The sequence below is a fragment of the Drosophila rhopaloa genome, unplaced genomic scaffold (genome assembly GCF_018152115.1).
Source record: "Drosophila rhopaloa isolate 14029-0021.01 unplaced genomic scaffold, ASM1815211v1 contig_163, whole genome shotgun sequence".
NCBI lineage: Eukaryota > Metazoa > Arthropoda > Insecta > Diptera > Drosophilidae > Drosophila > Drosophila rhopaloa.
The window spans coordinates 14,897,098-14,918,419 of NW_025335043.1; the positions used below are offsets into that span (position 1 = coordinate 14,897,098).

At 37.6% G+C, this 21,322-nt stretch overlaps 3 protein-coding genes across 7 annotated transcripts; 2 read left to right on the plus strand and 1 right to left on the minus strand.

Moving 5' to 3' along the window:
• The first annotated feature begins 2,604 nt into the window (after positions 1–2,604).
• Positions 2,605–15,121, plus strand: LOC108047460 (R3H and coiled-coil domain-containing protein 1). The gene is made up of 10 exons (XM_017127652.2): positions 2,605–2,755; positions 3,890–4,060; positions 4,297–4,496; positions 5,658–5,847; positions 12,607–13,024; positions 13,370–13,546; positions 13,611–13,901; positions 13,984–14,173; positions 14,238–14,477; positions 14,634–15,121. The coding sequence occupies exons 3-10, from the start codon at positions 4,463–4,465 to the stop codon at positions 14,681–14,683; spliced, it is 1,590 nt and encodes a 529-aa protein (XP_016983141.2). The 5' UTR covers positions 2,605–2,755; positions 3,890–4,060; positions 4,297–4,462; the 3' UTR covers positions 14,684–15,121.
• Positions 15,122–16,207: 1,086 nt separating this feature from the next.
• LOC108040413 (peroxiredoxin-2) lies at positions 16,208–18,265 on the plus strand. Of its 5 annotated transcripts, XM_017117891.2 has the most exons (6): positions 16,412–16,427; positions 16,512–16,612; positions 16,931–17,091; positions 17,156–17,273; positions 17,410–17,815; positions 17,988–18,265. In XM_017117891.2, exons 3-6 carry the CDS (start codon positions 16,938–16,940, stop codon positions 18,036–18,038), a joined length of 729 nt encoding a protein of 242 aa, XP_016973380.1. In that variant the 5' UTR covers positions 16,412–16,427; positions 16,512–16,612; positions 16,931–16,937; the 3' UTR covers positions 18,039–18,265. The 5 variants fall into 5 exon arrangements, with proteins under 5 accessions (XP_016973376.1, XP_016973382.1, XP_016973380.1 ...); XM_017117887.2 differs by lacking the exons at positions 16,412–16,427; positions 16,512–16,612 and adding an exon at positions 16,208–16,286; XM_017117893.2 differs by lacking the exons at positions 16,412–16,427; positions 16,512–16,612 and adding an exon at positions 16,341–16,360.
• A 267-nt stretch (positions 18,266–18,532) lies between these two features.
• Positions 18,533–21,271, minus strand: LOC108040412 (phospholipid scramblase 1). The gene is made up of 4 exons (XM_017117886.2): positions 21,086–21,271; positions 20,023–20,516; positions 19,106–19,264; positions 18,533–18,902 (listed from the first exon to the last, which is right to left on the minus strand). Exons 1-4 carry the CDS (start codon positions 21,192–21,194, stop codon positions 18,879–18,881), a joined length of 786 nt encoding a protein of 261 aa, XP_016973375.1. The 5' UTR covers positions 21,195–21,271; the 3' UTR covers positions 18,533–18,878.
• Positions 21,272–21,322: the final 51 nt, after the last annotated feature.

Consider the following 21,322-nt stretch of genomic DNA (forward strand, 5'->3'; position numbering starts at 1 on the left):
ATAAAGAAATATTAAAAGCTTACACAATCAAAGTCAAGATAAGAAAAAGTAAATAAGCCAAGGTAAAAGAAAAACAAAATGTGGTTTAATCATTAGTTAAGGACAAAATAAATAACAAAATGGTTAACAGGAATGAAATGTAGTCAAAAGATAAATCACTTTTTAATTTAGACTACTAAGCTATTAAGTTAATAATAAATTATTAATAATGTTTACAATTAGAATATAATTTAAATTAAATAAATGTGGCATAAAAATGTCCTTTTAAATTCAATAGAAATTAAAAACAAACTTGAAAATAAATAACACAATATTAAATTACAAGTTAATTGCTGCCCCTAATCTCTGAGGCCACCCGCACGACTCAAAAGTAATTAAAACCAGATGATGTTGTAATCATAAATGGATGAAAAACTATTTCACTAAACCAACCATACCGATTGCTGGCCAAAAAGATAAAATTCCAATTCAAAAGGACCTTCCATCTGGGCTTTTACAGGCAAAACGCTTTAAGATCGTAAAAATTTACAACTTTTGTAATTGCAAAATAGTTTGGCATAACATGGGATATTTGCTGTAGATACGGGAAGGACATATATTGCCGATAACAGACACCTACACCTACAGCAGAAACCCAGTCATATATCCGAACACCTATCCATAAAAGATGCCGGGCAGATTTTATTGAGGCATTATCAGGCGAAATAAACGGGGACAATTTGCCGAAAATTGGGGACTGGGCCGAAGAGTCAGTTTTATGAAAGCCATTTTGACAGGAGATGACAGCAAAAGGCGTTACAAATTGCCGGACGGGGCGTGGCAATGGGTATAGTTTTTGGCCTGCCTTTCGTCCTGTAATGAATGGAAATGTATGAGCGATAACCAAGCACTCGCAAAAATATTTACCCTTATCTTGAACACTATTTAAATATAAATAGCTACCTTTTATTTATTTTGGTTTTCCATATATTAAGGCAGAAGCTTATTGTATAAAAGATTATTTATTAGAAAATATTATTCACAACAAAATAATTGGAAGTCAGTTAGGAAAACCAATAATTTCTTTGTTTTTAAAATGGACTTCATATATTCAGCCACTTTTAAAAATATTTTATAATTATATTTTAATTTGTTCTCAGTCATTGAAGCTTAGTGTTTTTCATAGTGCTTTCTGCGTGGGTTTTCGGAATTGACTTTTATGGCTCATAGCCCACTGCTCTGAAATCGGTGAATGGCGGAATATTTGTGTGCGATTCTCCCGATTTATCATCTGCAAGGGCGCAACTTTATTTGCTCCGCTTGCCTGCCCAATTAATTGAGCAATAAAATGCAAAAACCAAAACAAATTAAACAAGAATAAAAAGTTGACTCCGCCATAATATTTGTCGTGGTTAAAGTCGCCGTCTGGTGACACTTCGATCCATAAAGAGCAGGAGCGAAAGTGAAAGAAATTCATAAATAAACATTTGCCGGGCGCAAACAGCGAGTTTCCCGAACAGAGCCATTAGAAAATGGCAGTGGGTGGTGGTGCAAGTGGGTGGTTTTCGGGTGCTTTGGTGGCTTGGGAGGTGTCAAGGACGCGATAGCCCGTTGACAGCCGTGAAAGCGGAAAAGGAGTGAGCGACAGGTTTTCCCCCCGCTTTTCCGTTCGGACGTTCGTGTTTATGCAAAATTTAATTTTGAGCACCTACTCAAATATTGGCAGCGAAAACTCTGCAGTGTTTAGTCAAAAAAAAAGTAGCTCAATGGAGGAAGTATAAAGCCACTAAGCTTGTAAAATGAACTACTTAACCTATTTTTAATAGTCATTCGGTATAAAATATTTAAAGCACTCGATTTTCACAAATAAAAATACTTACTAGGCTTAAATAATTACATCTTTTAATTTTTTTTAAAACATTTGTACATCTCAAAATATGGATATGCAGAAGCCTTTTGTTTGAAACTTTGTATTTTTAAAAAATGTATTTTTAAAAGGGAATAAGGAAGAAAAAATGTATTAACATTATAGTTCAAGAATTTGGGTGGATAAACGATTTATTACATAACAGTACTGCTTCGATTAAATAATGTGAAATAAACTTAAATTTTGAATTTTGTAAACTTAAAAAAGCGTTAAGGGGATATTGGTTTTTTTATAGTAACGGTTTAGGTCTTTGCTTGATATATGCAAGAACCGATAGTCGATAACAACCAATGTTTGAAAGCAAAAATAAAAAGTCGGTCAAATTGGTAAGGATTCCTTTATTTTTCCCACCAATGACTTAAATACGCCAAATAGTCTGCAAATAGCTCTGCATCCTGAAGAAGACCCAAGCAAATAAGGGAATAGTGCGATTTGTTAACTAAATGAAATGGTTTTGCGAAATTAAGTGTTTTTTTAGCAGGCATGGTAGGAGCCATAAAAACATCTGAAATCAACAAAAGTATTATGCCATATCAAACGCAAAATGCTAAATAGAAAACAACAAATTCATATTTTTTAGCTTTGGCGCCTACAAACATCGATAGTCGTAGCGAATCATCGATGTCTAATCGCGGAAAAAACATCGATGACTCCCCAACCTGTGAGTATCACCAATAGTTCTAACTGTGTAACTGTGTGTGTGCGTGCGACGTCGGGTTTTTCGTCGTCGCGACTTTTTTTAAATAAACTGGAGGCATTCGCAAATAATTTAAGTCTTATTGATCAGGAATTTGTGCATAATGTCGGTTGTGATATTGAGCTGTTTGTGAAGAAGCGCCTAAGTAGTGGGTAAGAATCATACCGACGAAAAGAATTCAGTTTAGAACCTTTTGCCACGAGAATATCAAGTGCGTAGGTGTGTGTGTGTGTTGTGGACTCTGCTTGTGTGAGCAAGGGAGAGAGAAATATTATCCCCCTGCTCACCTTTAAAAACAACAAATAAAGACATTGTTAGAAAGAGAGAGATAGAGACTTGTAACCAAGTCCCGTTACAACAATGGTAATACGGAAATGTGCAACAGAAAAAAAAAAACAACAACAATATGGAGAAGTAGTACGAGTTTTGTGTGCCTTTCGTGCAGAAATTACCAGTTTTTCGCTTCTTTTTTTCTGCACAATTTCGAGTTTTCCCAGCTGCAACAGCAACAACAACAATAAGATATGCCATTTTCCGCATTGCAGTTGCGCCAACTAACACCAATATTTTGTGGGGGCTTCATGCTCTTTTTGCATTCAGTCCGCGCTTAATAAACAATTAATCGCCGCGCGATAAACAACCGCTACGCCGCATAGAAATTTCAGTTTTTAAATATTACACCATCGTTACGTAATACATTTTACAAGCCGTGCTTAGCTTCGGTTTTGTGTTTGTTTTGGCCCTCTTCTTAAGGTCTTGTGCTTCCTCTTCTGGGTGAGAATTCCCAACAACCTGTTATGAATTCTGGTCTAATTGGTCGTCTTTCTAACTTCGTTTATGCGGAGCCATAACATCTTCAGTTCTAAAACAATTAAGTACACTAATATAATAATGAAAACAATAAAATAATATTAAAGTGAATGTAATGATGGATACCGTTATAATTGATATATTTAATTTTTACCTTTGGAATCGGCTCTACTTTACAAATTTGTATTTTAGAGCAGCTGAAAAAATTATTAATTTGAAAACAAAATGTAACAGTAATGTTTTAGAATCCATTTTCTGTTTTCTTAATTTCCAAGTACTGACCACAAATGTTTCAGTCTGTTTTGTTAACTTAAGCGAAGAACATTCTTTATTAGAAGTGTGTGTGTTGTTTATCAGGAATGTTTTCAATTCCCCCAATTAGCGTTAATGGAATTCACGCATAAACGACTCATCAAAACACACTCACGCAATCGACATTGATCAATAGTTTATTCACCTTCTCCCTTTCTTTACAGCGTTCTGCTCTTTCCACCTGTGGGCAATTACCGCCGTTATCTCATCCACCAAACATGTGAGAAATACCGCCAGCAGTACGATCTGTTCACCTTCTCAGTGGGCCAAGGGCCGCAGCGCCGCACAGTCCTGTGTTTTCGCAACCAACTCCTCGATCCACAGGGTTTTGAAGCGTGAGTATTGATAGCATTTAAAGGATCTTAAAGGATTTAAAATTACACAAAAAATGGTTTAATCCCAATAAAATAATAAAGAGGAAGACCATTAATATAAATAACAATTTCCGTAATTTATAAAATACATGCTTGTCCGAGGAAATACCATAAGCTTTGATCAAAAGTGCAGACCCTCTTTAAGCTTCCGAAAATGTTTTGAATTGATTAATTAGTAATTCATTAATATTTAACAGCCGCAAGCAGCAGCAGCAGAGGGATAAGGAGCGGGAGCGGTACCAGCAGACCCGTGAGAGGGAGCGAGATAAGGAGGCAGCGAAGAGCTGGCGGAGCAACAACAATTCACACGGGAACGGCAGAAGCAGCAGCGCCAGCAGAAGAAACACAACGGAGCTCTGTAAGATGGGCGTTAAGAAGCATATCAGCGAAACACCATGTGAGTAGATAATACTTAACTAAGCAAATAAACAAAGGCTGTTTTGTTTTTAATCACATTTCGGCGCGAAGCGTTTCGGCATTTGAGTTTAGCAAGCGGCCATAAATTTAAATGTTTGCAAATACGCAGAAAATGCAAAACAAAGAAATCAAAATATATATGGCCATGTGTGAATGCAACGAACTGGACAATACTCTAGTTTTTGGGTTCAATTTATAATAATAAATTAATAATATTTCTGCTTTAAATTTAAAAAGATATACCCGTTCTCCCTAATACTTTTGTTCATACATATCAATTAAATCTTTAAAGAAAATGTATGATATTTTTTGTTTCATAACATTGCACTTTTTTAAGGAGTTATATTAAAAAATCTTGACCTTGAATTTTTTTAATATTTATAATAGGTAATGAATGCTAAACATAATATACAAAAACAAAGCAGTTTGTTCCATCATAACAAATAAATATTTCTCAATTTAAAAAACCAAATATTAGATTATATTATTGTTGCGGTATTTTAATTGATATGATTGGTAATCTATGTATTCAATCTTTTAATTGATTTATTAATTTCGCCTCCAACACAAGTAATGTATACTTTCTAGCTAAGGGTAAAGCGAATAAAATATTTAACTAAAATTAACCAGATGCCAGCTGAGCGACGCAAGCAGTGCCGTCGACCGTTCATTCAAGGTCGCCCTCTTTCTCGAGCGGATTTTTGGTGCTGTTGCATCACACACCTCACCTCACTTCACTTCACTTGGCTTCACCAGGTAGACGCTCAGCTGGTCGCGGCTGCGCACGCTCACTAACGCTGCCCCGCCCCCCTGCCTCCCCTTTACCACCTGGGATCCACCTGCCAAGTCTCATGTTGACATTCACGAATATCGGGCCCAAAGCATGCCATGAAAAATTGGGTCGACATAAGTGAATTTTTGTTTTAATTTATTTTATGCCGAATCCGTTGCTTCACCTTAGTCTCTATTTTTTCGGTTTGTTTTGTACATTTGCCAACTATTGTTGCTAATCATCTGCTTGCCTCTCTCATTCGGCGATCTTTCTGCCTATTCTTTCTTTGTCTCGTTTAAAGTATATCATCTGCATGTTTTTCTCTTCCAAAGTATCACATTAATGGTTACCTACCTGTTTATCTTGCAGTAAGCAAATCGAACTCGGTGGATTTATACAGACCGCCAGCCTTAAGGAACAACAATAGCAATAACAACAACAGCAGCAGCGAGGAAGCAGCTGCAGCGAACGAATCAATAACAACAATAATCACAACAACAGCTGCAGGAACAGCGACATCTGCAACTACAAATCCTACCTCTATAGGATCCCCCAACAGGTAGGAACATTAAAGAACTAGCACGTTAAGGCGAGCAAACCATTAGTTATTTCTAATTTTCCGTTGTGTTGTAATAGAGTGACTTAAAATTGGACTGGTCCATAACTTTTCCAAATTTAATCCGATTCCAAAGTGGCATAACCTCTAAAGACTTGTGATTCTATTCTTTAAAAATCTGCATTCAACATTTTCAATTTAACGTTGATCAAATTTTTGACCCATTTTCATGTCATTTATTTCCAAGTTTCCGACAACTGGACTTCCGGAGTCCATAACTTTGCCAAATTTAATCCGATTTGAAAGTGGCATATCTCGTAAGACTCGTAATTTGATTCTCAAAAAACTGCATTCCAAATTTTCATTTAACATTGGTCAAATTTTTGACCCATTTTCATGTCATTTATTTCCAAGTTTCCGATGTGTTGTCAAAAGGTGACCCACAACTGGACTTCCAAGGTCCATAACTTTGCCAAATTTAATCCGATTTGAAAGTGGCATATCTCGTAAGACTCGTAATTTGATTCTCAAAAAAACTGCATTCAAAATTTTCATTTTAACGTTGGTCAAATTTTTGACCCATTTTCATGTCATTTATTTCCAAGTTTCCGATGTGTTGTCAAAAGGTGACCCACAACTGGACTTCCGGAGTCCATAACTTAACCAAATGTAATCCGATTTGAAAGTGGCCTACCTCGTAAGACTCGTAATTTGATTCCCAAAAAAACTGCATTCAAAATTTCCTTTTTAACGTTGGTCCAATTTTTGACCCATTTTCATGTCATTTATTTCCAAGTTTCCGATGTGTTGTCAAAAGGTGACCCACAACTGGACTTCCGGAGTCCATAACTTTACCAAATGTAATCCGATTTGAAAGTGGCATATCTCGTAAGACTCGTAATTTGATTCTCAAAAAAACTGCATTCAAAATTTTCATTTTAAAGTTGGTCCAATTTTAGACCCATTTTCATGTCATTTATTTCCAAGTTTCCGATGTGTTGTCAAAAGGTGACCCACAACTGGACTTCCAAGGTCCATAACTTTGCCAAATTTAATCCGATTTGAAAGTGGCATATCTCGTAAGACTCGTAATTTGATTCTCAAAAAAACTGCATTCAAAATTTTCATTTTAAAGTTGGTCCAATTTTAGACCCATTTTCATGTCATTTATTTCCAAGTTTCCGATGTGTTGTCAAAAGCTGACCCACAACTGGACTTCCGGAGTCCATTACTTTCCCAAATTTAATCCGATTTGAAAGTGGCATATCTCGTAAGACTCGTAATTTGATTCTCAAAAAAACTGCATTCAAATTTTTCAATTTAACGTTGATCAAATTTTTGACCCATTTTCATGTCAGTTATTTCCAAGTTTCCGATGTGTTGTCAAAAGGTGACCCACAACTGGACTTCCGGAGTCCATAACTCTACCAAATTTAATCCGATTTGAAAGTGGCCTACCTCGTAAGACTCGTAATTTGATTCCCAAAAAAACTGCATTCAAAATTTCCTTTTTAACGTTGGTCCAATTTTTGACCCATTTTCATGTCATTTATTTCCAAGTTTCCGATGTGTTGTTAAATGGTGACCCAAAACTGGACTTCCGGAGTCCATAACTTTACCAAATGTAATCCGATTTGAAAGTGGCATATCTCGTAAGACTCGTAATTTGATTCTCAAAAAAACTGCATTCAAAATTTTCATTTTAAAGTTGGTCCAATTTTAGACCCATTTTCATGTCATTTATTTCCAAGTTTCCGATGTGTTGTCAAAAGGTGACCCACAACTGGACTTCCAAGGTCCATAACTTTGCCAAATTTAATCCGATTTGAAAGTGGCATATCTCGTAAGACTCGTAATTTGATTCTCAAAAAAACTGCATTCAAAATTTTCATTTTAAAGTTGGTCCAATTTTAGACCCATTTTCATGTCATTTATTTCCAAGTTTCCGATGTGTTGTCAAAAGCTGACCCACAACTGGACTTCCGGAGTCCATTACTTTCCCAAATTTAATCCGATTTGAAAGTGGCATATCTCGTACGACTCGTAATTTGATTCTCAAAAAAACTGCATTCAAAATTTTCATTTTAACGTTGGTCAAATTTTTGACCCATTTTCATGTCATTTATTTCCAAGTTTCCGATGTGTTGTCAAAAGGTGACCCACAACTGGACTTCCGGAGTCCATAACTCCACCAAATTTAATCCGATTTGAAAGTGGCATATCTCGTAAGACTCGTAATTTGATTCTCAAATAAACTGCATTCAAAATTTTCATTTTAACGTTGTTCCAATTTTTGACCCATTTTCATGTCATTTATTTCCAAGTTTCCGATGTGTTGTTAAATGGTGACCCACAACTGGACTTCCGGAGTCCATAACTTTACCAAAAGTAATCCGATTTGAAAGTGGCATATCTCGTAAGACTCGTAATTTGATTCTCAAAAAAACTGCATTCAAAATTTTCATTTTAAAGTTGGTCCAATTTTAGACCCATTTTCATGTCATTTATTTCCAAGTTTCCGATGTGTTGTCAAAAGGTGACCCACAACTGGACTTCCAAGGTCCATAACTTTGCCAAATTTAATCCGATTTGAAAGTGGCATATCTCGTAAGACTCGTAATTTGATTCTCAAAAAAACTGCATTCAAAATTTTCATTTTAAAGTTGGTCCAATTTTAGACCCATTTTCATGTCATTTATTTCCAAGTTTCCGATGTGTTGTCAAAAGCTGACCCACAACTGGACTTCCGGAGTCCATTACTTTCCCAAATTTAATCCGATTTGAAAGTGGCATATCTCGTAAGACTCGTAATTTGATTCTCAAAAAAACTGCATTCAAAATTTTCATTTTAACGTTGGTCAAATTTTTGACCCATTTTCATGTCATTTATTTCCAAGTTTCCGATGTGTTGTCAAAAGGTGACCCACAACTGGACTTCCGGAGTCCATAACTCTACCAAATTTAATCCGATTTGAAAGTGGCCTACCTCGTAAGACTCGTAATTTGATTCCCAAAAAAACTGCATTCAAAATTTCCTTTTTAACGTTGGTCCAATTTTTGACCCATTTTCATGTCATTTATTTCCAAGTTTCCGATGTGTTGTTAAATGGTGACCCAAAACTGGACTTCCGGAGTCCATAACTTTACCAAATGTAATCCGATTTGAAAGTGGCATATCTCGTAAGACTCGTAATTTGATTCTCAAAAAAACTGCATTCAAAATTTTCATTTTAAAGTTGGTCCAATTTTAGACCCATTTTCATGTCATTTATTTCCAAGTTTCCGATGTGTTGTCAAAAGGTGACCCACAACTGGACTTCCAAGGTCCATAACTTTGCCAAATTTAATCCGATTTGAAAGTGGCATATCTCGTAAGACTCGTAATTTGATTCTCAAAAAAACTGCATTCAAAATTTTCATTTTAAAGTTGGTCCAATTTTAGACCCATTTTCATGTCATTTATTTCCAAGTTTCCGATGTGTTGTCAAAAGCTGACCCACAACTGGACTTCCGGAGTCCATTACTTTCCCAAATTTAATCCGATTTGAAAGTGGCATATCTCGTAAGACTCGTAATTTGATTCTCAAAAAAACTGCATTCAAAATTTTCATTTTAACGTTGGTCAAATTTTTGACCCATTTTCATGTCATTTATTTCCAAGTTTCCGATGTGTTGTCAAAAGGTGACCCACAACTGGACTTCCGGAGTCCATAACTCCACCAAATTTAATCCGATTTGAAAGTGGCATATCTCGTAAGACTCGTAATTTGATTCTCAAATAAACTGCATTCAAAATTTTCATTTTAACGTTGTTCCAATTTTTGACCCATTTTCATGTCATTTATTTCCAAGTTTCCGATGTGTTGTTAAATGGTGACCCACAACTGGACTTCCGGAGTCCATAACTTTACCAAAAGTAATCCGATTTGAAAGTGGCATATCTCGTAAGACTCGTAATTTGATTCTCAAAAAAACTGCATTCAAAATTTTCATTTTAACGTTGGTCCAATTTTTGACCCATTTTCATGTCATTTATTTCCAAGTTTCCGATGTGTTGTCAAAAGGTGACCCACAACTGGACTTCCGGAGTCCATTACTTTCCCAAATTTAATCCGATTTGAAAGTGGCATATCTCGTAAGACTCGTAATTTGATTCTCAAAAAAACCGCATTCAAAATTTTCATTTTAACGTTGGTCCAATTTTTGACCCATTTTCATGTCATTTATTTCCAAGTTTCCGATGTGTTGTCAAAAGGTGACCCACAACTGGACTTCCGGAGTCCATAACTCCACCAAATTTAATCCGATTTGAAAGTGGCATATCTCGTAAGACTCGTAATTTGATTCTCAAATAAACTGCATTCAAAATTTTCATTTTAACGTTGGTCAAATTTTTGACCCATTTTCATGTCATTTATTTCCAAGTTTCCGATGTGTTGTCAAAAGGTGACCCACAACTGGACTTCCGGAGTCCATAACTCTACCAAATTTAATCCGATTTGAAAGTGGCCTACCTCGTAAGACTCGTAATTTGATTCCCAAAAAAACTGCATTCAAAATTTCCTTTTTAACGTTGGTCCAATTTTTGACCCATTTTCATGTCATTTATTTCCAAGTTTCCGATGTGTTGTTAAATGGTGACCCAAAACTGGACTTCCGGAGTCCATAACTTTACCAAATGTAATCCGATTTGAAAGTGGCATATCTCGTAAGACTCGTAATTTGATTCTCAAAAAAACTGCATTCAAAATTTTCATTTTAAAGTTGGTCCAATTTTAGACCCATTTTCATGTCATTTATTTCCAAGTTTCCGATGTGTTGTCAAAAGGTGACCCACAACTGGACTTCCAAGGTCCATAACTTTGCCAAATTTAATCCGATTTGAAAGTGGCATATCTCGTAAGACTCGTAATTTGATTCTCAAAAAAACTGCATTCAAAATTTTCATTTTAAAGTTGGTCCAATTTTAGACCCATTTTCATGTCATTTATTTCCAAGTTTCCGATGTGTTGTCAAAAGCTGACCCACAACTGGACTTCCGGAGTCCATTACTTTCCCAAATTTAATCCGATTTGAAAGTGGCATATCTCGTAAGACTCGTAATTTGATTCTCAAAAAAACTGCATTCAAAATTTTCATTTTAACGTTGGTCAAATTTTTGACCCATTTTCATGTCATTTATTTCCAAGTTTCCGATGTGTTGTCAAAAGGTGACCCACAACTGGACTTCCGGAGTCCATAACTCCACCAAATTTAATCCGATTTGAAAGTGGCATATCTCGTAAGACTCGTAATTTGATTCTCAAATAAACTGCATTCAAAATTTTCATTTTAACGTTGTTCCAATTTTTGACCCATTTTCATGTCATTTATTTCCAAGTTTCCGATGTGTTGTTAAATGGTGACCCACAACTGGACTTCCGGAGTCCATAACTTTACCAAAAGTAATCCGATTTGAAAGTGGCATATCTCGTAAGACTCGTAATTTGATTCTCAAAAAAACTGCATTCAAAATTTTCATTTTAACGTTGGTCCAATTTTTGACCCATTTTCATGTCATTTATTTCCAAGTTTCCGATGTGTTGTCAAAAGGTGACCCACAACTGGACTTCCGGAGTCCATTACTTTGCCAAATTTAATCCGATTTGAAAGTGGCATATCTCGTAAGACTCGTAATTTGATTCTCAAAAAAACTGCATTCAAAATTTTCATTTTAACGTTGGTCCAATTTTTGACCCATTTTCATGTCATTTATTTCCAAGTTTCCGATGTGTTGTCAAAAGGTGACCCACAACTGGACTTCCGGAGTCCATAACTCCACCAAATTTAATCCGATTTGAAAGTGGCATATCTCGTAAGACTCGTAATTTGATTCTCAAATAAACTGCATTCAAAATTTTCATTTTAACGTTGTTCCAATTTTTGACCCATTTTCATGTCATTTATTTCCAAGTTTCCGATGTGTTGTTAAATGGTGACCCACAACTGGACTTCCGGAGTCCATAACTTTACCAAATGTAATCCGATTTGAAAGTGGCATATCTCGTAAGACTCGTAATTTGATTCTCAAAAAAACTGCATTCAAAATTTTCATTTTAACGTTGTTCCAATTTTTGACCCATTTTCATGTCATTTATTTCCAAGTTTCCGATGTGTTGTTAAATGGTGACCCACAACTGGACTTCCGGAGTCCATAACTTTACCAAATGTAATCCGATTTGAAAGTGGCATATCTCGTAAGACTCGTAATTTGATTCTCAAAAAAACTGCATTCAAAATTTTCATTTTAACGTTGTTCAAATTTTTGACCCATTTTCATGTTAGTTATTTCTAGGGTTCCGATGTCTTGTAAAAGGGTGACTCAAATTTGGACTTCGAGAGTCCATAACTTTACCAAATTTAATCCGATTCCAAAGTGGCATACCTCTAATGAATAGTGATTTGATCCTCTAAAAATCTGCATTCAAAGTTTTAAATTCAATGTTGATGAATATTTTGACCCATATTCATGTTAGTCAAATATTTGCAGCGCTGCTTAGGGCACATATACGACCCTATTCCTTTCTTGTTTAGAAGTGTTTTCTGTAAATCTAATTTATTCCATTTATTCCAAAGTTTGTAAACTAGCATAAGTATTATTGTTTTTCTTATGGATGTTCGACTGTGTGTGTATCTCAGAAACTGACGAAATTCTGTTGTGAGCTAATCGCCTATCGTTTCTTTTATTTCTGGTTACCTGTGTTTTGCTCCGCTGTTTCGCAGAGAGCAACAGGCGGACTCCTCAGCAGCGGCCACTCGTCGCGAACGCCGTCCCGATCGCGCTGTTTATGTGCCAAGGGCACGTCGCAGTCAAACCACACCACCGACCACTACAACGACAACAGCTACAGCGGTTGTAACAACAGCAACAGCAGCACCAGCGGCAATTACGACAGTGGAATCACCACCAGTTGCAGATACAAACTCGAGCAAGACGGACGACGCCAACGGTCAGCAGCTGTCCAAATCGAAGAAATCGAAATCGCATCGCGAGCGCAGAGAACGCGGCAAGAAATCGAACTCTATATCTGCATCTACAACAGCCGATAACGCCACTGTACTCGTTATATCAGGAACTGAAAACGATACTCAATTAAACCAAGAGAACCGACCGGCCAAGCCAGCGGACTGTGATAAGGAGGTGTGTGCTCAAAAACCGATTATAATTGCTATACCAAACTTATTTCAATTCAGAATTTACTTAAAATATTCACTTAAATATATAAATTGTTGTAAATAGAACTACTTTCCATCATCAATTAGCATTTGCTTGAAAAATGTAACATAAAATAAATAGCTGTCGCAAGTTTCAGATAAAGTGAGAAACAACAAATACAAAGTATAAATAGATTGACCTTTTTTAAATTCGAACTAAGAATACACTTAAATCTCATCATTTGCAACAAGTAACTTTAGATCAAGTTTTAAAAATCACGCGATAAACATTGCAGTCTACATATCTAATCCAAAGATTATTTCCTCACAGATCATGAGTGGAGCCCAGCGTACAAAGCCAGGCAATGGTAACAAATCCACCAGCAACGGCAGGTCCCAGCCATCGCCGCCATTGCGCATCGAGGATGTGGCGGTGCCCAGGACAACCAATGGCGAGGAGGCCGCCAAATGTGATAACGATGTGCGCGAACTGCAGCGAGCCTCAAAGGTAAGTTACAGCCTCATTGAAACCAGTAAAGAGATTAACCTTTCTGCTTTCCTTGTCAATTTAGGAAATCAATCGCAGCAATCGTCGCATCATGAAACAAACATTCGTCTCGGATGTGCTAGAGATTCCCGAAAAAATCGAAACGGCGACACCCAAGGCAAGCCAATCTCCTCTAGCATCAGCCACAGCGAAACCACCTGCAGACAGCACCACTGAAGATGATGACGAGGAGGACGAGGACGACTGGGAGAACATGTTTGATGAAAGTGGTGACTGCTTGGATCCCAAGATTCTCCAAGAACTGAGTGAATCTGTTGGCAAGTGCAAAATAGAGCTGCCCAAAATGGACTATACAGTAAGTAGAGGAACTACTATTAACTACAGTCTTTTTTTAATTTTTGATAATGTAAATACTATTTTTTTTGCAATCCACCCAGGTCTTTCACATCAAGCAACAACTACTGAACGAAGAGGAGTTTCCCCACGTTCTGGAGGTATCCAATTTCCCAGTGGAGTTCAAAACGCCCGACCTGTTCATGCTTTTTGCCCAGTACAAGGGCAGTGGCTTTGACATTAAATGGGTGGACGATACTCACGCCCTAGCTGTGTTCAGTAGTTCCCGCATTGGTGAGTGGTTTGTTTTCTAATCGAAGATTGATTCCGTATTTCAACTGAATAATATTTTTCTCAGCTGCTGAGGTGCTGACGATGGGACATCCGTTTGTCAAGTTGAAGCCACTGGCGGAGGCCACGTTGGAGTCACGACTGAAGGCTAAGAAGGCCGGAGCCGTATCATTGCAGCCGTATCGCCAGCGTCCGGAAACATGCACGGCCTTGGCGCGGCGACTGGTTTCCGGCGCATTGGGGGTAAAACTGCCCACGGCGCCGCAGGAGCGGGAGAACGAGAGGCGGGTACTACGTGAAGCCAAAGGTTAGTTGACAAGCTGGGATACGGAATTAAATTGCTATGATATATTGACAATTCTAAATGTTTGGTCGATTTTTAAAACCTCCAAGGGGCAACGTAGCTCATATCTTATTCTGCCAAGCTCTTCCCCTACTTATTCTATCCAAAATCTCTTTACAGAACGCAAACTGTTAGCTGCCAAACAGCGGGACGAAGTCTGGGAAAGCTAGGCCGCAGCCCGGAAGAAGGCAAGGTGCATTTTTCTCCAACCCATCAATCAACAGCTGCGACAGCAACCACAACATGAAGATCAACACTATCACTACCAACCATTATCCACAACAAAAAATTTCTCAATCGAAGCTAGCAAAATATATGAGTAATTTGCATGCTAAGAAATGTACTTTAAATGTTCGCTTTTTGTGCAATTAACACAGATTTTTGCTCAATTTGTTGTAGTTTTTAAAGGACGCATGATAATGATGTAATGCATATTATATCATCTAGGATGTAAGAGAGAAATATCTATATTTATTGGTCGTAGCAAGTAAACATGCATAGATATGTACATGTTGTTTTAACTCCAGGCGTAAACCTTAATTTTTAAGCGCGAGCAATTTATATATTGATATATATTTTAATAAAGTTTATAGCGTAAGAAAAACTAAGTAAACATGTTGATTTTTAAATGGAAAAAATTATCTAGGGGGACTACTATGCATCGATACAAATTGGTACTTTCATATACATCTGGCTAGTGTTTAAATGGTTGTTTTAAAACAATGATCCTTTAAATATGGTTTCTCTCTTTTAAACTGGAAATATAAAAACCATTTTTTTTTCATTTTTAAAAAACCATTATTTGGTTTATATACAAAATTAATTGTTACCCTTTTTACTTGCTTTTAAATATTACAATTTTAATTACAAGCATATATCTTAATTTTTATACCCTTGCAGAGGGTATTATAATTTCAGTCAAAAGTTTGCAACGCAGTGAAGGAGACATTTCCGACCCTATAAAGTATATATATTCTTGATCAGGATCACCTCCTGTGTTGATATAGCCATGCCCGTCTGTCCGTCCGTCCGTTTCTACGCAAACTAGTCCCTCAGTTTTAAAGCTATCTGCTTGAAACTTTCCCAAAAGTTGTCTTTCTATTGCAGGTAGTATATAAGTCGGAACGACTTAGCCCGGATCGGGCTACTATATCATATAGCTGCCATATAACTGAACGATCGGAAAAGCCATAATGTTGGTGTTTTTAAAGTTAGGAAGTTGAGATTTTCTATAAGTTTTATTTTTGGCCAATTAATCCGACCTACCAAATTTCATAAGGATCGGACGACTATATCCTATAGCCGCCATATAACTGATTGATCGGAAATGCCATAACTTGGGTGTTTGTAAAGTTAGGAAGTTGGGATTTTCTATGGGTTTTATTTTTGGCCAATCAATCCGACCTACCAAATTTCATAAGGATCGGCCGACTATATCCTATAGCTGCCATATAACTGAACGATTGGAAATGCCATAACTTTGGTGTTTTTAAAGTTAGGAAGTTGGGACTTTTTATGAGTATTAAGAATACATCATATGAATAATTTTGAAGAATATAATTTACAGAATATTCTGCAAGGGTATATCAACTTCGGCTCCGTCCGAAGTTAGCTTTTCTTTCTTGTTTTTTTAAATATATATATTAGCAACTCTTAACCGCCTGAAACAGTATGACCATAGCGTGCTGTCGGTATTTTAGCGTACGACTGTAACACTAATGCCGGCAGAACAATTTGTTATTAAAAATAAGAGTTAATTATAGCGCTTAAAAGGTAACAGCTGTGCAATTGTGTGTCTGCAAATAAAAATAAATATTAAAAGGAAGCAGGAAGTGAATCGCACATATGTATGTTTGCTTATATAAATATACAAGTTCATTGAAATTCTGGCTGCCTTGCGAGTTATTTATTGAAGTATGTAGTTACACGCTGACAACTATAAAATTTATTACCAGTGAATGTGAATGAAATTGATAAGCTTTATCTTTTCGGAAGCAGAGCAACAATCAAACTACCAAAATCAATTGAAGTTCTGCCAATTGAAATAGACATTTTTTTGACTGCGTGGCTACAAGTTGTGGGCGTGTTTTTAAGGGCATGTGAGTACAGTGTATACCAGTTATAATGGATTGGATAGGCATTGTGTTTCAGAAACATTGTCACCCTTCAAAAATTGAGGATTTTCCTTTCAATCAATTCACTTCTAACTATAAATATAGCTGAAACCCAATCTTAAATGTTCGAACCTTCTCTACATAATAAATATAGGTTTATTCAATAGAGCTGTTATCTACTGTGGGTATATATAAAATTGTTAATATAACATCGAAGGGGCGGCAATAGTTGTAAAAGTTGCGTTAATAAGTATGGTAAAAAGCGTATCTAATTGGAATATTCATACGTGGATCTCGTTTCAGCCCAGTCATGAACAAGTACTTATCGGTGCTACTGCTATCCGCAGTAATTGTTGGAGCTGCTAAGCCAGAAGATAATGAATCGTGTTACTCCTTTGCCGGCGGAAATGTATATCCCGATCAGCCAAAGGGCGACCATCAACTCCAATACACCAAGGCAGTCAGTAAGTACCACCCATAAAGTATTCAGGGATCATCATTAACCCTTTACTATCCTCGCTTTGACAGTTTCCAAGCCAGCCCCTCAGTTCGAGGGAACCGCTGTGGTCAACAAGGAAATTGTGAAATTATCGCTGTCCCAGTATCTTGGAAAATACGTGGTGCTGCTCTTCTACCCACTCGATTTGTAAGTATTTATTTTAAAGTTTGTAGGTTTTGTATGTTTTATAATATCAAACTTTACATAGAAAGTAGTTTCTAATAAAATATTCCGTATAATTCTAGTGGTATTTCGATTTTTACTCTCCTTATTCCTATTCCAGCACCTTTGTCTGCCCAACGGAGATCATAGCCTTCTCCGATCGCATCGCAGAGTTCAAAAAGATCAAGACGGAAGTGATCGGCGTCAGCGTGGACTCTCACTTCACCCATTTGGCCTGGATCAACACGCCGCGCAAAGAAGGCGGTCTCGGCAATGTAAAGATCCCCCTGCTCTCCGACCTGACACACAAGATCAGCAAGGACTACGGCGTCTATCTGGAGTCTAGTGGCCATGCCCTGCGTGGTCTCTTCATCATAGATCAAGCCGGAGTACTGCGTCAGATCACCATGAACGACCTGCCTGTGGGACGATCTGTGGACGAGACTATTCGCCTGGTGCAGGCCTTCCAGTACACAGATACCCATGGAGAAGTTTGCCCAGCGGGTTGGCGGCCAGGTGCCGATACGGTGAGTTTTGAAAACAATCCTTTAAAATTTAACGAGCTTGCATTGAAAGAAATATTGGGTTAAAAATATTAGATTAATCTTGTATAATTGGTAAAAATAGGGGCTTACCATTTAAAGTCCTCCTGCCAAAATATTCAAAGCTTTAAAAATGGCCTTTCTATTGCTTTGCTAGATCGTTCCTAACCCAGAGGAGAAGACGAAGTACTTCGCCAAGAATAACTAAGGATAGCTGCACATCCCTTTCATCAGCCATGCCCAGTTACATTCCAGATGTTCACGACTGAATCACGACTAAATCGAACAATAGGCCCCGTCGCTTGAGTCCTTTGTATAAAAAAGTCCGCAATGCCACCGAATGCAGATGGTTCGCATTTGTTTTGTATAAAATATAGTTTGTTTATTTTACAGCATAACTGAGAGATAAATAAATTGATGAAGTACATATTTAAATGATGCAAATTGCGTGGCGCCACTAGAGGATATCGGGTATCCCGAAATGCCTTATAATGCCATTTAATGGATAACAATTCGATTGTGGTTAGTTTCATACAAAAATATATGTATTATGTAGTAGGTAATAGTAAATTAGTTAGGTACGCCATGGTTGCAGTTAAGTAATCCTGTGCTCCGACCTTTGGGTACAACAAAGCTAAGTATGTCGAGGTATATAAATCGGGGAAACGGGGCGGGGTGACGACAATAACAACTAGGACGTCATAAGGCACTCGTTCTCGTCAGTTTATTCGTGTGTAGTCTGTTTTCCGTTGTGTGTTTTTTTGTCAATGTTTGTGCTACATTGTTGTGCGTTTTAAATGCCAAAACCCAGGTTCTTAAAAATTCGAAGGTGCAACTGCAGTTTAGATCAAAATTGTGCGGGGAGATTCCGTTGCTGTGGAGATTCCAAATCGATCAAAGCGTTGCACTGTTCAGATTCCCGGAAACGTTAATTAAATAAGGGGTTAAAATATTCTTAAAGCTATGACGATGAAACACGTCGAACCAAAAAGCAGTCGGCGATAATAACGTCTGTGTTTGTTCATTTATAAATCGATTCATTGACAGCTTACTGCTCGTAGTAGACCACGTCCTGAAATAAACAAAAACATAAATGAGTACATATTTTCCATATGTTTTGTTTTGTATCATTTTTGAAGTATCGTTAGTCATCTGCATTATATCAATTATTTTCCCTTCTTTCCTTCATTCACATCATTCTGATTCATATGATAATATTCTTATAGATGAAAAGTTAACAAAGAGTTTATTCGTGATATTTTCTCATATACTCACAATCAAAAAGAGCGCTGCGAATATAAGTGCCTTCATGCGAACATCCAGATTCAGGGGGAAGGTGACGCTGAAGTAATCCGCATCGGTGAACAGCTCCCTGCCCAATCCAGACCATTGTTTGCTTATTTTTCCGACCTCCTCATTATTGGCGCTCAATACCTACAATCGAGTAAAAAGGCGAGAGATGTTTGTGTTTAACATTGATCGGGACGGAATTCGACTCGCACACACACATAATTCGCAGTATCGGAATTAATTGACTCGCTCTGGACATTCAAGCATAGCGACCCATGACGTCACTGTCTCGGACTGCAGTCGCTTGATATTTATATGAACCAGACAGTGGCGGTCAGTAAAATATGAAATCCACTACTCATAAAAAAGTGATAAAATGATAAAAACATTAACTATCCAAAAAATAGTATTACTGATCAAAAGCATACAAAATCTTACCAAATCAAAATATACTTTCAGTTTTCGTTTAAGCCTGTGTCTGATTAGAGCTATTTTAAAACAGAGTATTTTTAAAGACTCTTATCTTTTAACAAAGACGATAAGCTGGGGAATTTTAAAATATAGAGATGAAGTTAAAATCCCCTTTTTAGTGATTTAAATTGTCAGCAAAATATAACTTGTCTTGGGTACTATTCATTTTCCAGCTTTTGTGTCAATGGCATTTTTTTGTACTTGTTTAAATGAATTTCTAATCAAAAAGTATTAACATTTTAAAAATAGCTAACAGCACTTATATGTGAATGAATAAGGGTATGGGTCTTTTGAATAGCTGATGGGTTTATATGATTAAAGCATGCTCCCCCGTTGCTACTCTGCTTCCCGCTGCTGTGTGTGTATACTTGTTTGAATATGGGAATCTCGATCGAGGCACGCGAATAACCACTTGTTGGCCGCACACTGACCTTGAAGTTGGTGTCGCTGAAGCACTTGCAGGGGCAGAGGGGTCCCTCGATTTGCAGGACGGTGTCGCCGCAGTTGTTTTTGATGTTGAACTTGGGGCGCAAGAAGGTGCAAACCTGCTCCACGCTTCCGATCACCTGGCCCGGCGGAGCGGACACCTCCACGGCGTTCATGCAGCTGGGGATACAGCAGAGGATGTCGCACTTAAATGGCCGGTACAGATGGAGCACCTCGTTCTGGAAGTTGTCCAGGATCTTCATCTCGAACGGACGCGACCTGCCGAGCATGTTCCGGGTGCAGCAGTCGCTCTCCTCGTACGCGAAGTAGACGTTCTGGCCCAGTGAATTCTTAACCTTGAAGCGATTCTTTGTCTCGAAGCCGGTGATCAGCTCCAGTTTCTCGATCTTCTGCGAAACGAGCAGCTGGTCCAGGGCGGTCAAGTATTCGAGGCCCTGCGGGCAGTTGGGCATGCCCACCGGTATCGACATCCAGTTCTCTGCAACGGGGCGTAGTTTCAGATAAGCTCTAAATATATTCTGCCTACTATATGTATGTGCAAGGAAAATTAGCATAGGTACAGTAGCGGTCAAGTCAATGAATACGATATTTTTTGTTAATATTTACACCCATTACGAGCCATGATTTGTTTGTAAGATATTTAAATTTTAAAAAGGTTGTACAAAAGTGTATTTTATTTATTTTTTTTAACATTATAGCAAATCGTGGTTTTTAAAGTTCACAAAGTGTGACTAATTGATAGTGAGTAATTGATAATGCTATTTCAAACGCAATAATTAATCTTAAAATAACAAAATTTGCCATTCAATTTTTTTAGCGGATCCCCACTTGAAGTTATATTGATTTATAATATAGGCCGGAAGTTAAGCCTCCAAGGACTAGATCTTGAGAGCTATATTTTTGACCGCTGCTGTAGGAAATGCCAAGAAAAAGGAGAATGCGGTTCCACCTTTTTGCACACGCCCACACAAACACAGGGCGCATCTTAAAACGGCCATCTGTGTGATGGAATTCCTCCGTGGGATTAATCCATATATATCTACGCACCAGCTCCATTTGCATTATTTCCGGGAATCACCGCCTGCGGCTGGCAAACCACAGTGTCGTCCTGCGGCGCATTCTGCGGCACCACCTTGTACTCGCTCATTTGCATCATCTTTTATAGCAATTTAAGTCTGGATTTGATTGTGGAGCAATTCACAAAACACTAATAATTGTGTGACCGTGTGGCGAACGCCAAAATATCTCGATGTCGATGCACCAATGCACCTCACGAAAAATACT

Bases quoted from the DNA above. Each gene is read 5' to 3' on its own strand.
- LOC108047460 (XM_017127652.2), top strand. From the start codon at position 4,463: ATGGGCGTTAAGAAGCATATCAGCGAAACACCAT. The intron at 13,025-13,369 runs GTGTGTGCTCAA...ATTTCCTCACAG, and splicing joins CAGCGGACTGTGATAAGGAG to ATCATGAGTGGAGCCCAGCG. The intron at 14,174-14,237 runs GTGAGTGGTTTG...TATTTTTCTCAG, and splicing joins GTTCAGTAGTTCCCGCATTG to CTGCTGAGGTGCTGACGATG.
- LOC108040413 (XM_017117887.2), top strand. From the start codon at position 16,938: ATGAACAAGTACTTATCGGTGCTACTGCTATCCGCAGTAATTGTTGGA. The intron at 17,274-17,409 runs GTAAGTATTTAT...TTCCTATTCCAG, and splicing joins CTCTTCTACCCACTCGATTT to CACCTTTGTCTGCCCAACGG. The intron at 17,816-17,987 runs GTGAGTTTTGAA...TTGCTTTGCTAG, and splicing joins GGCGGCCAGGTGCCGATACG to ATCGTTCCTAACCCAGAGGA.
- LOC108040412 (XM_017117886.2), bottom strand. From the start codon at position 21,194: ATGATGCAAATGAGCGAGTACAAGGTGGTGCCGCAGAATGCGCCGCAG. The intron at 20,517-21,085 runs GTGCGTAGATAT...GCCCCGTTGCAG, and splicing joins AAATAATGCAAATGGAGCTG to AGAACTGGATGTCGATACCG. The intron at 19,265-20,022 runs GTCAGTGTGCGG...ACTCGATTGTAG, and splicing joins TCAGCGACACCAACTTCAAG to GTATTGAGCGCCAATAATGA.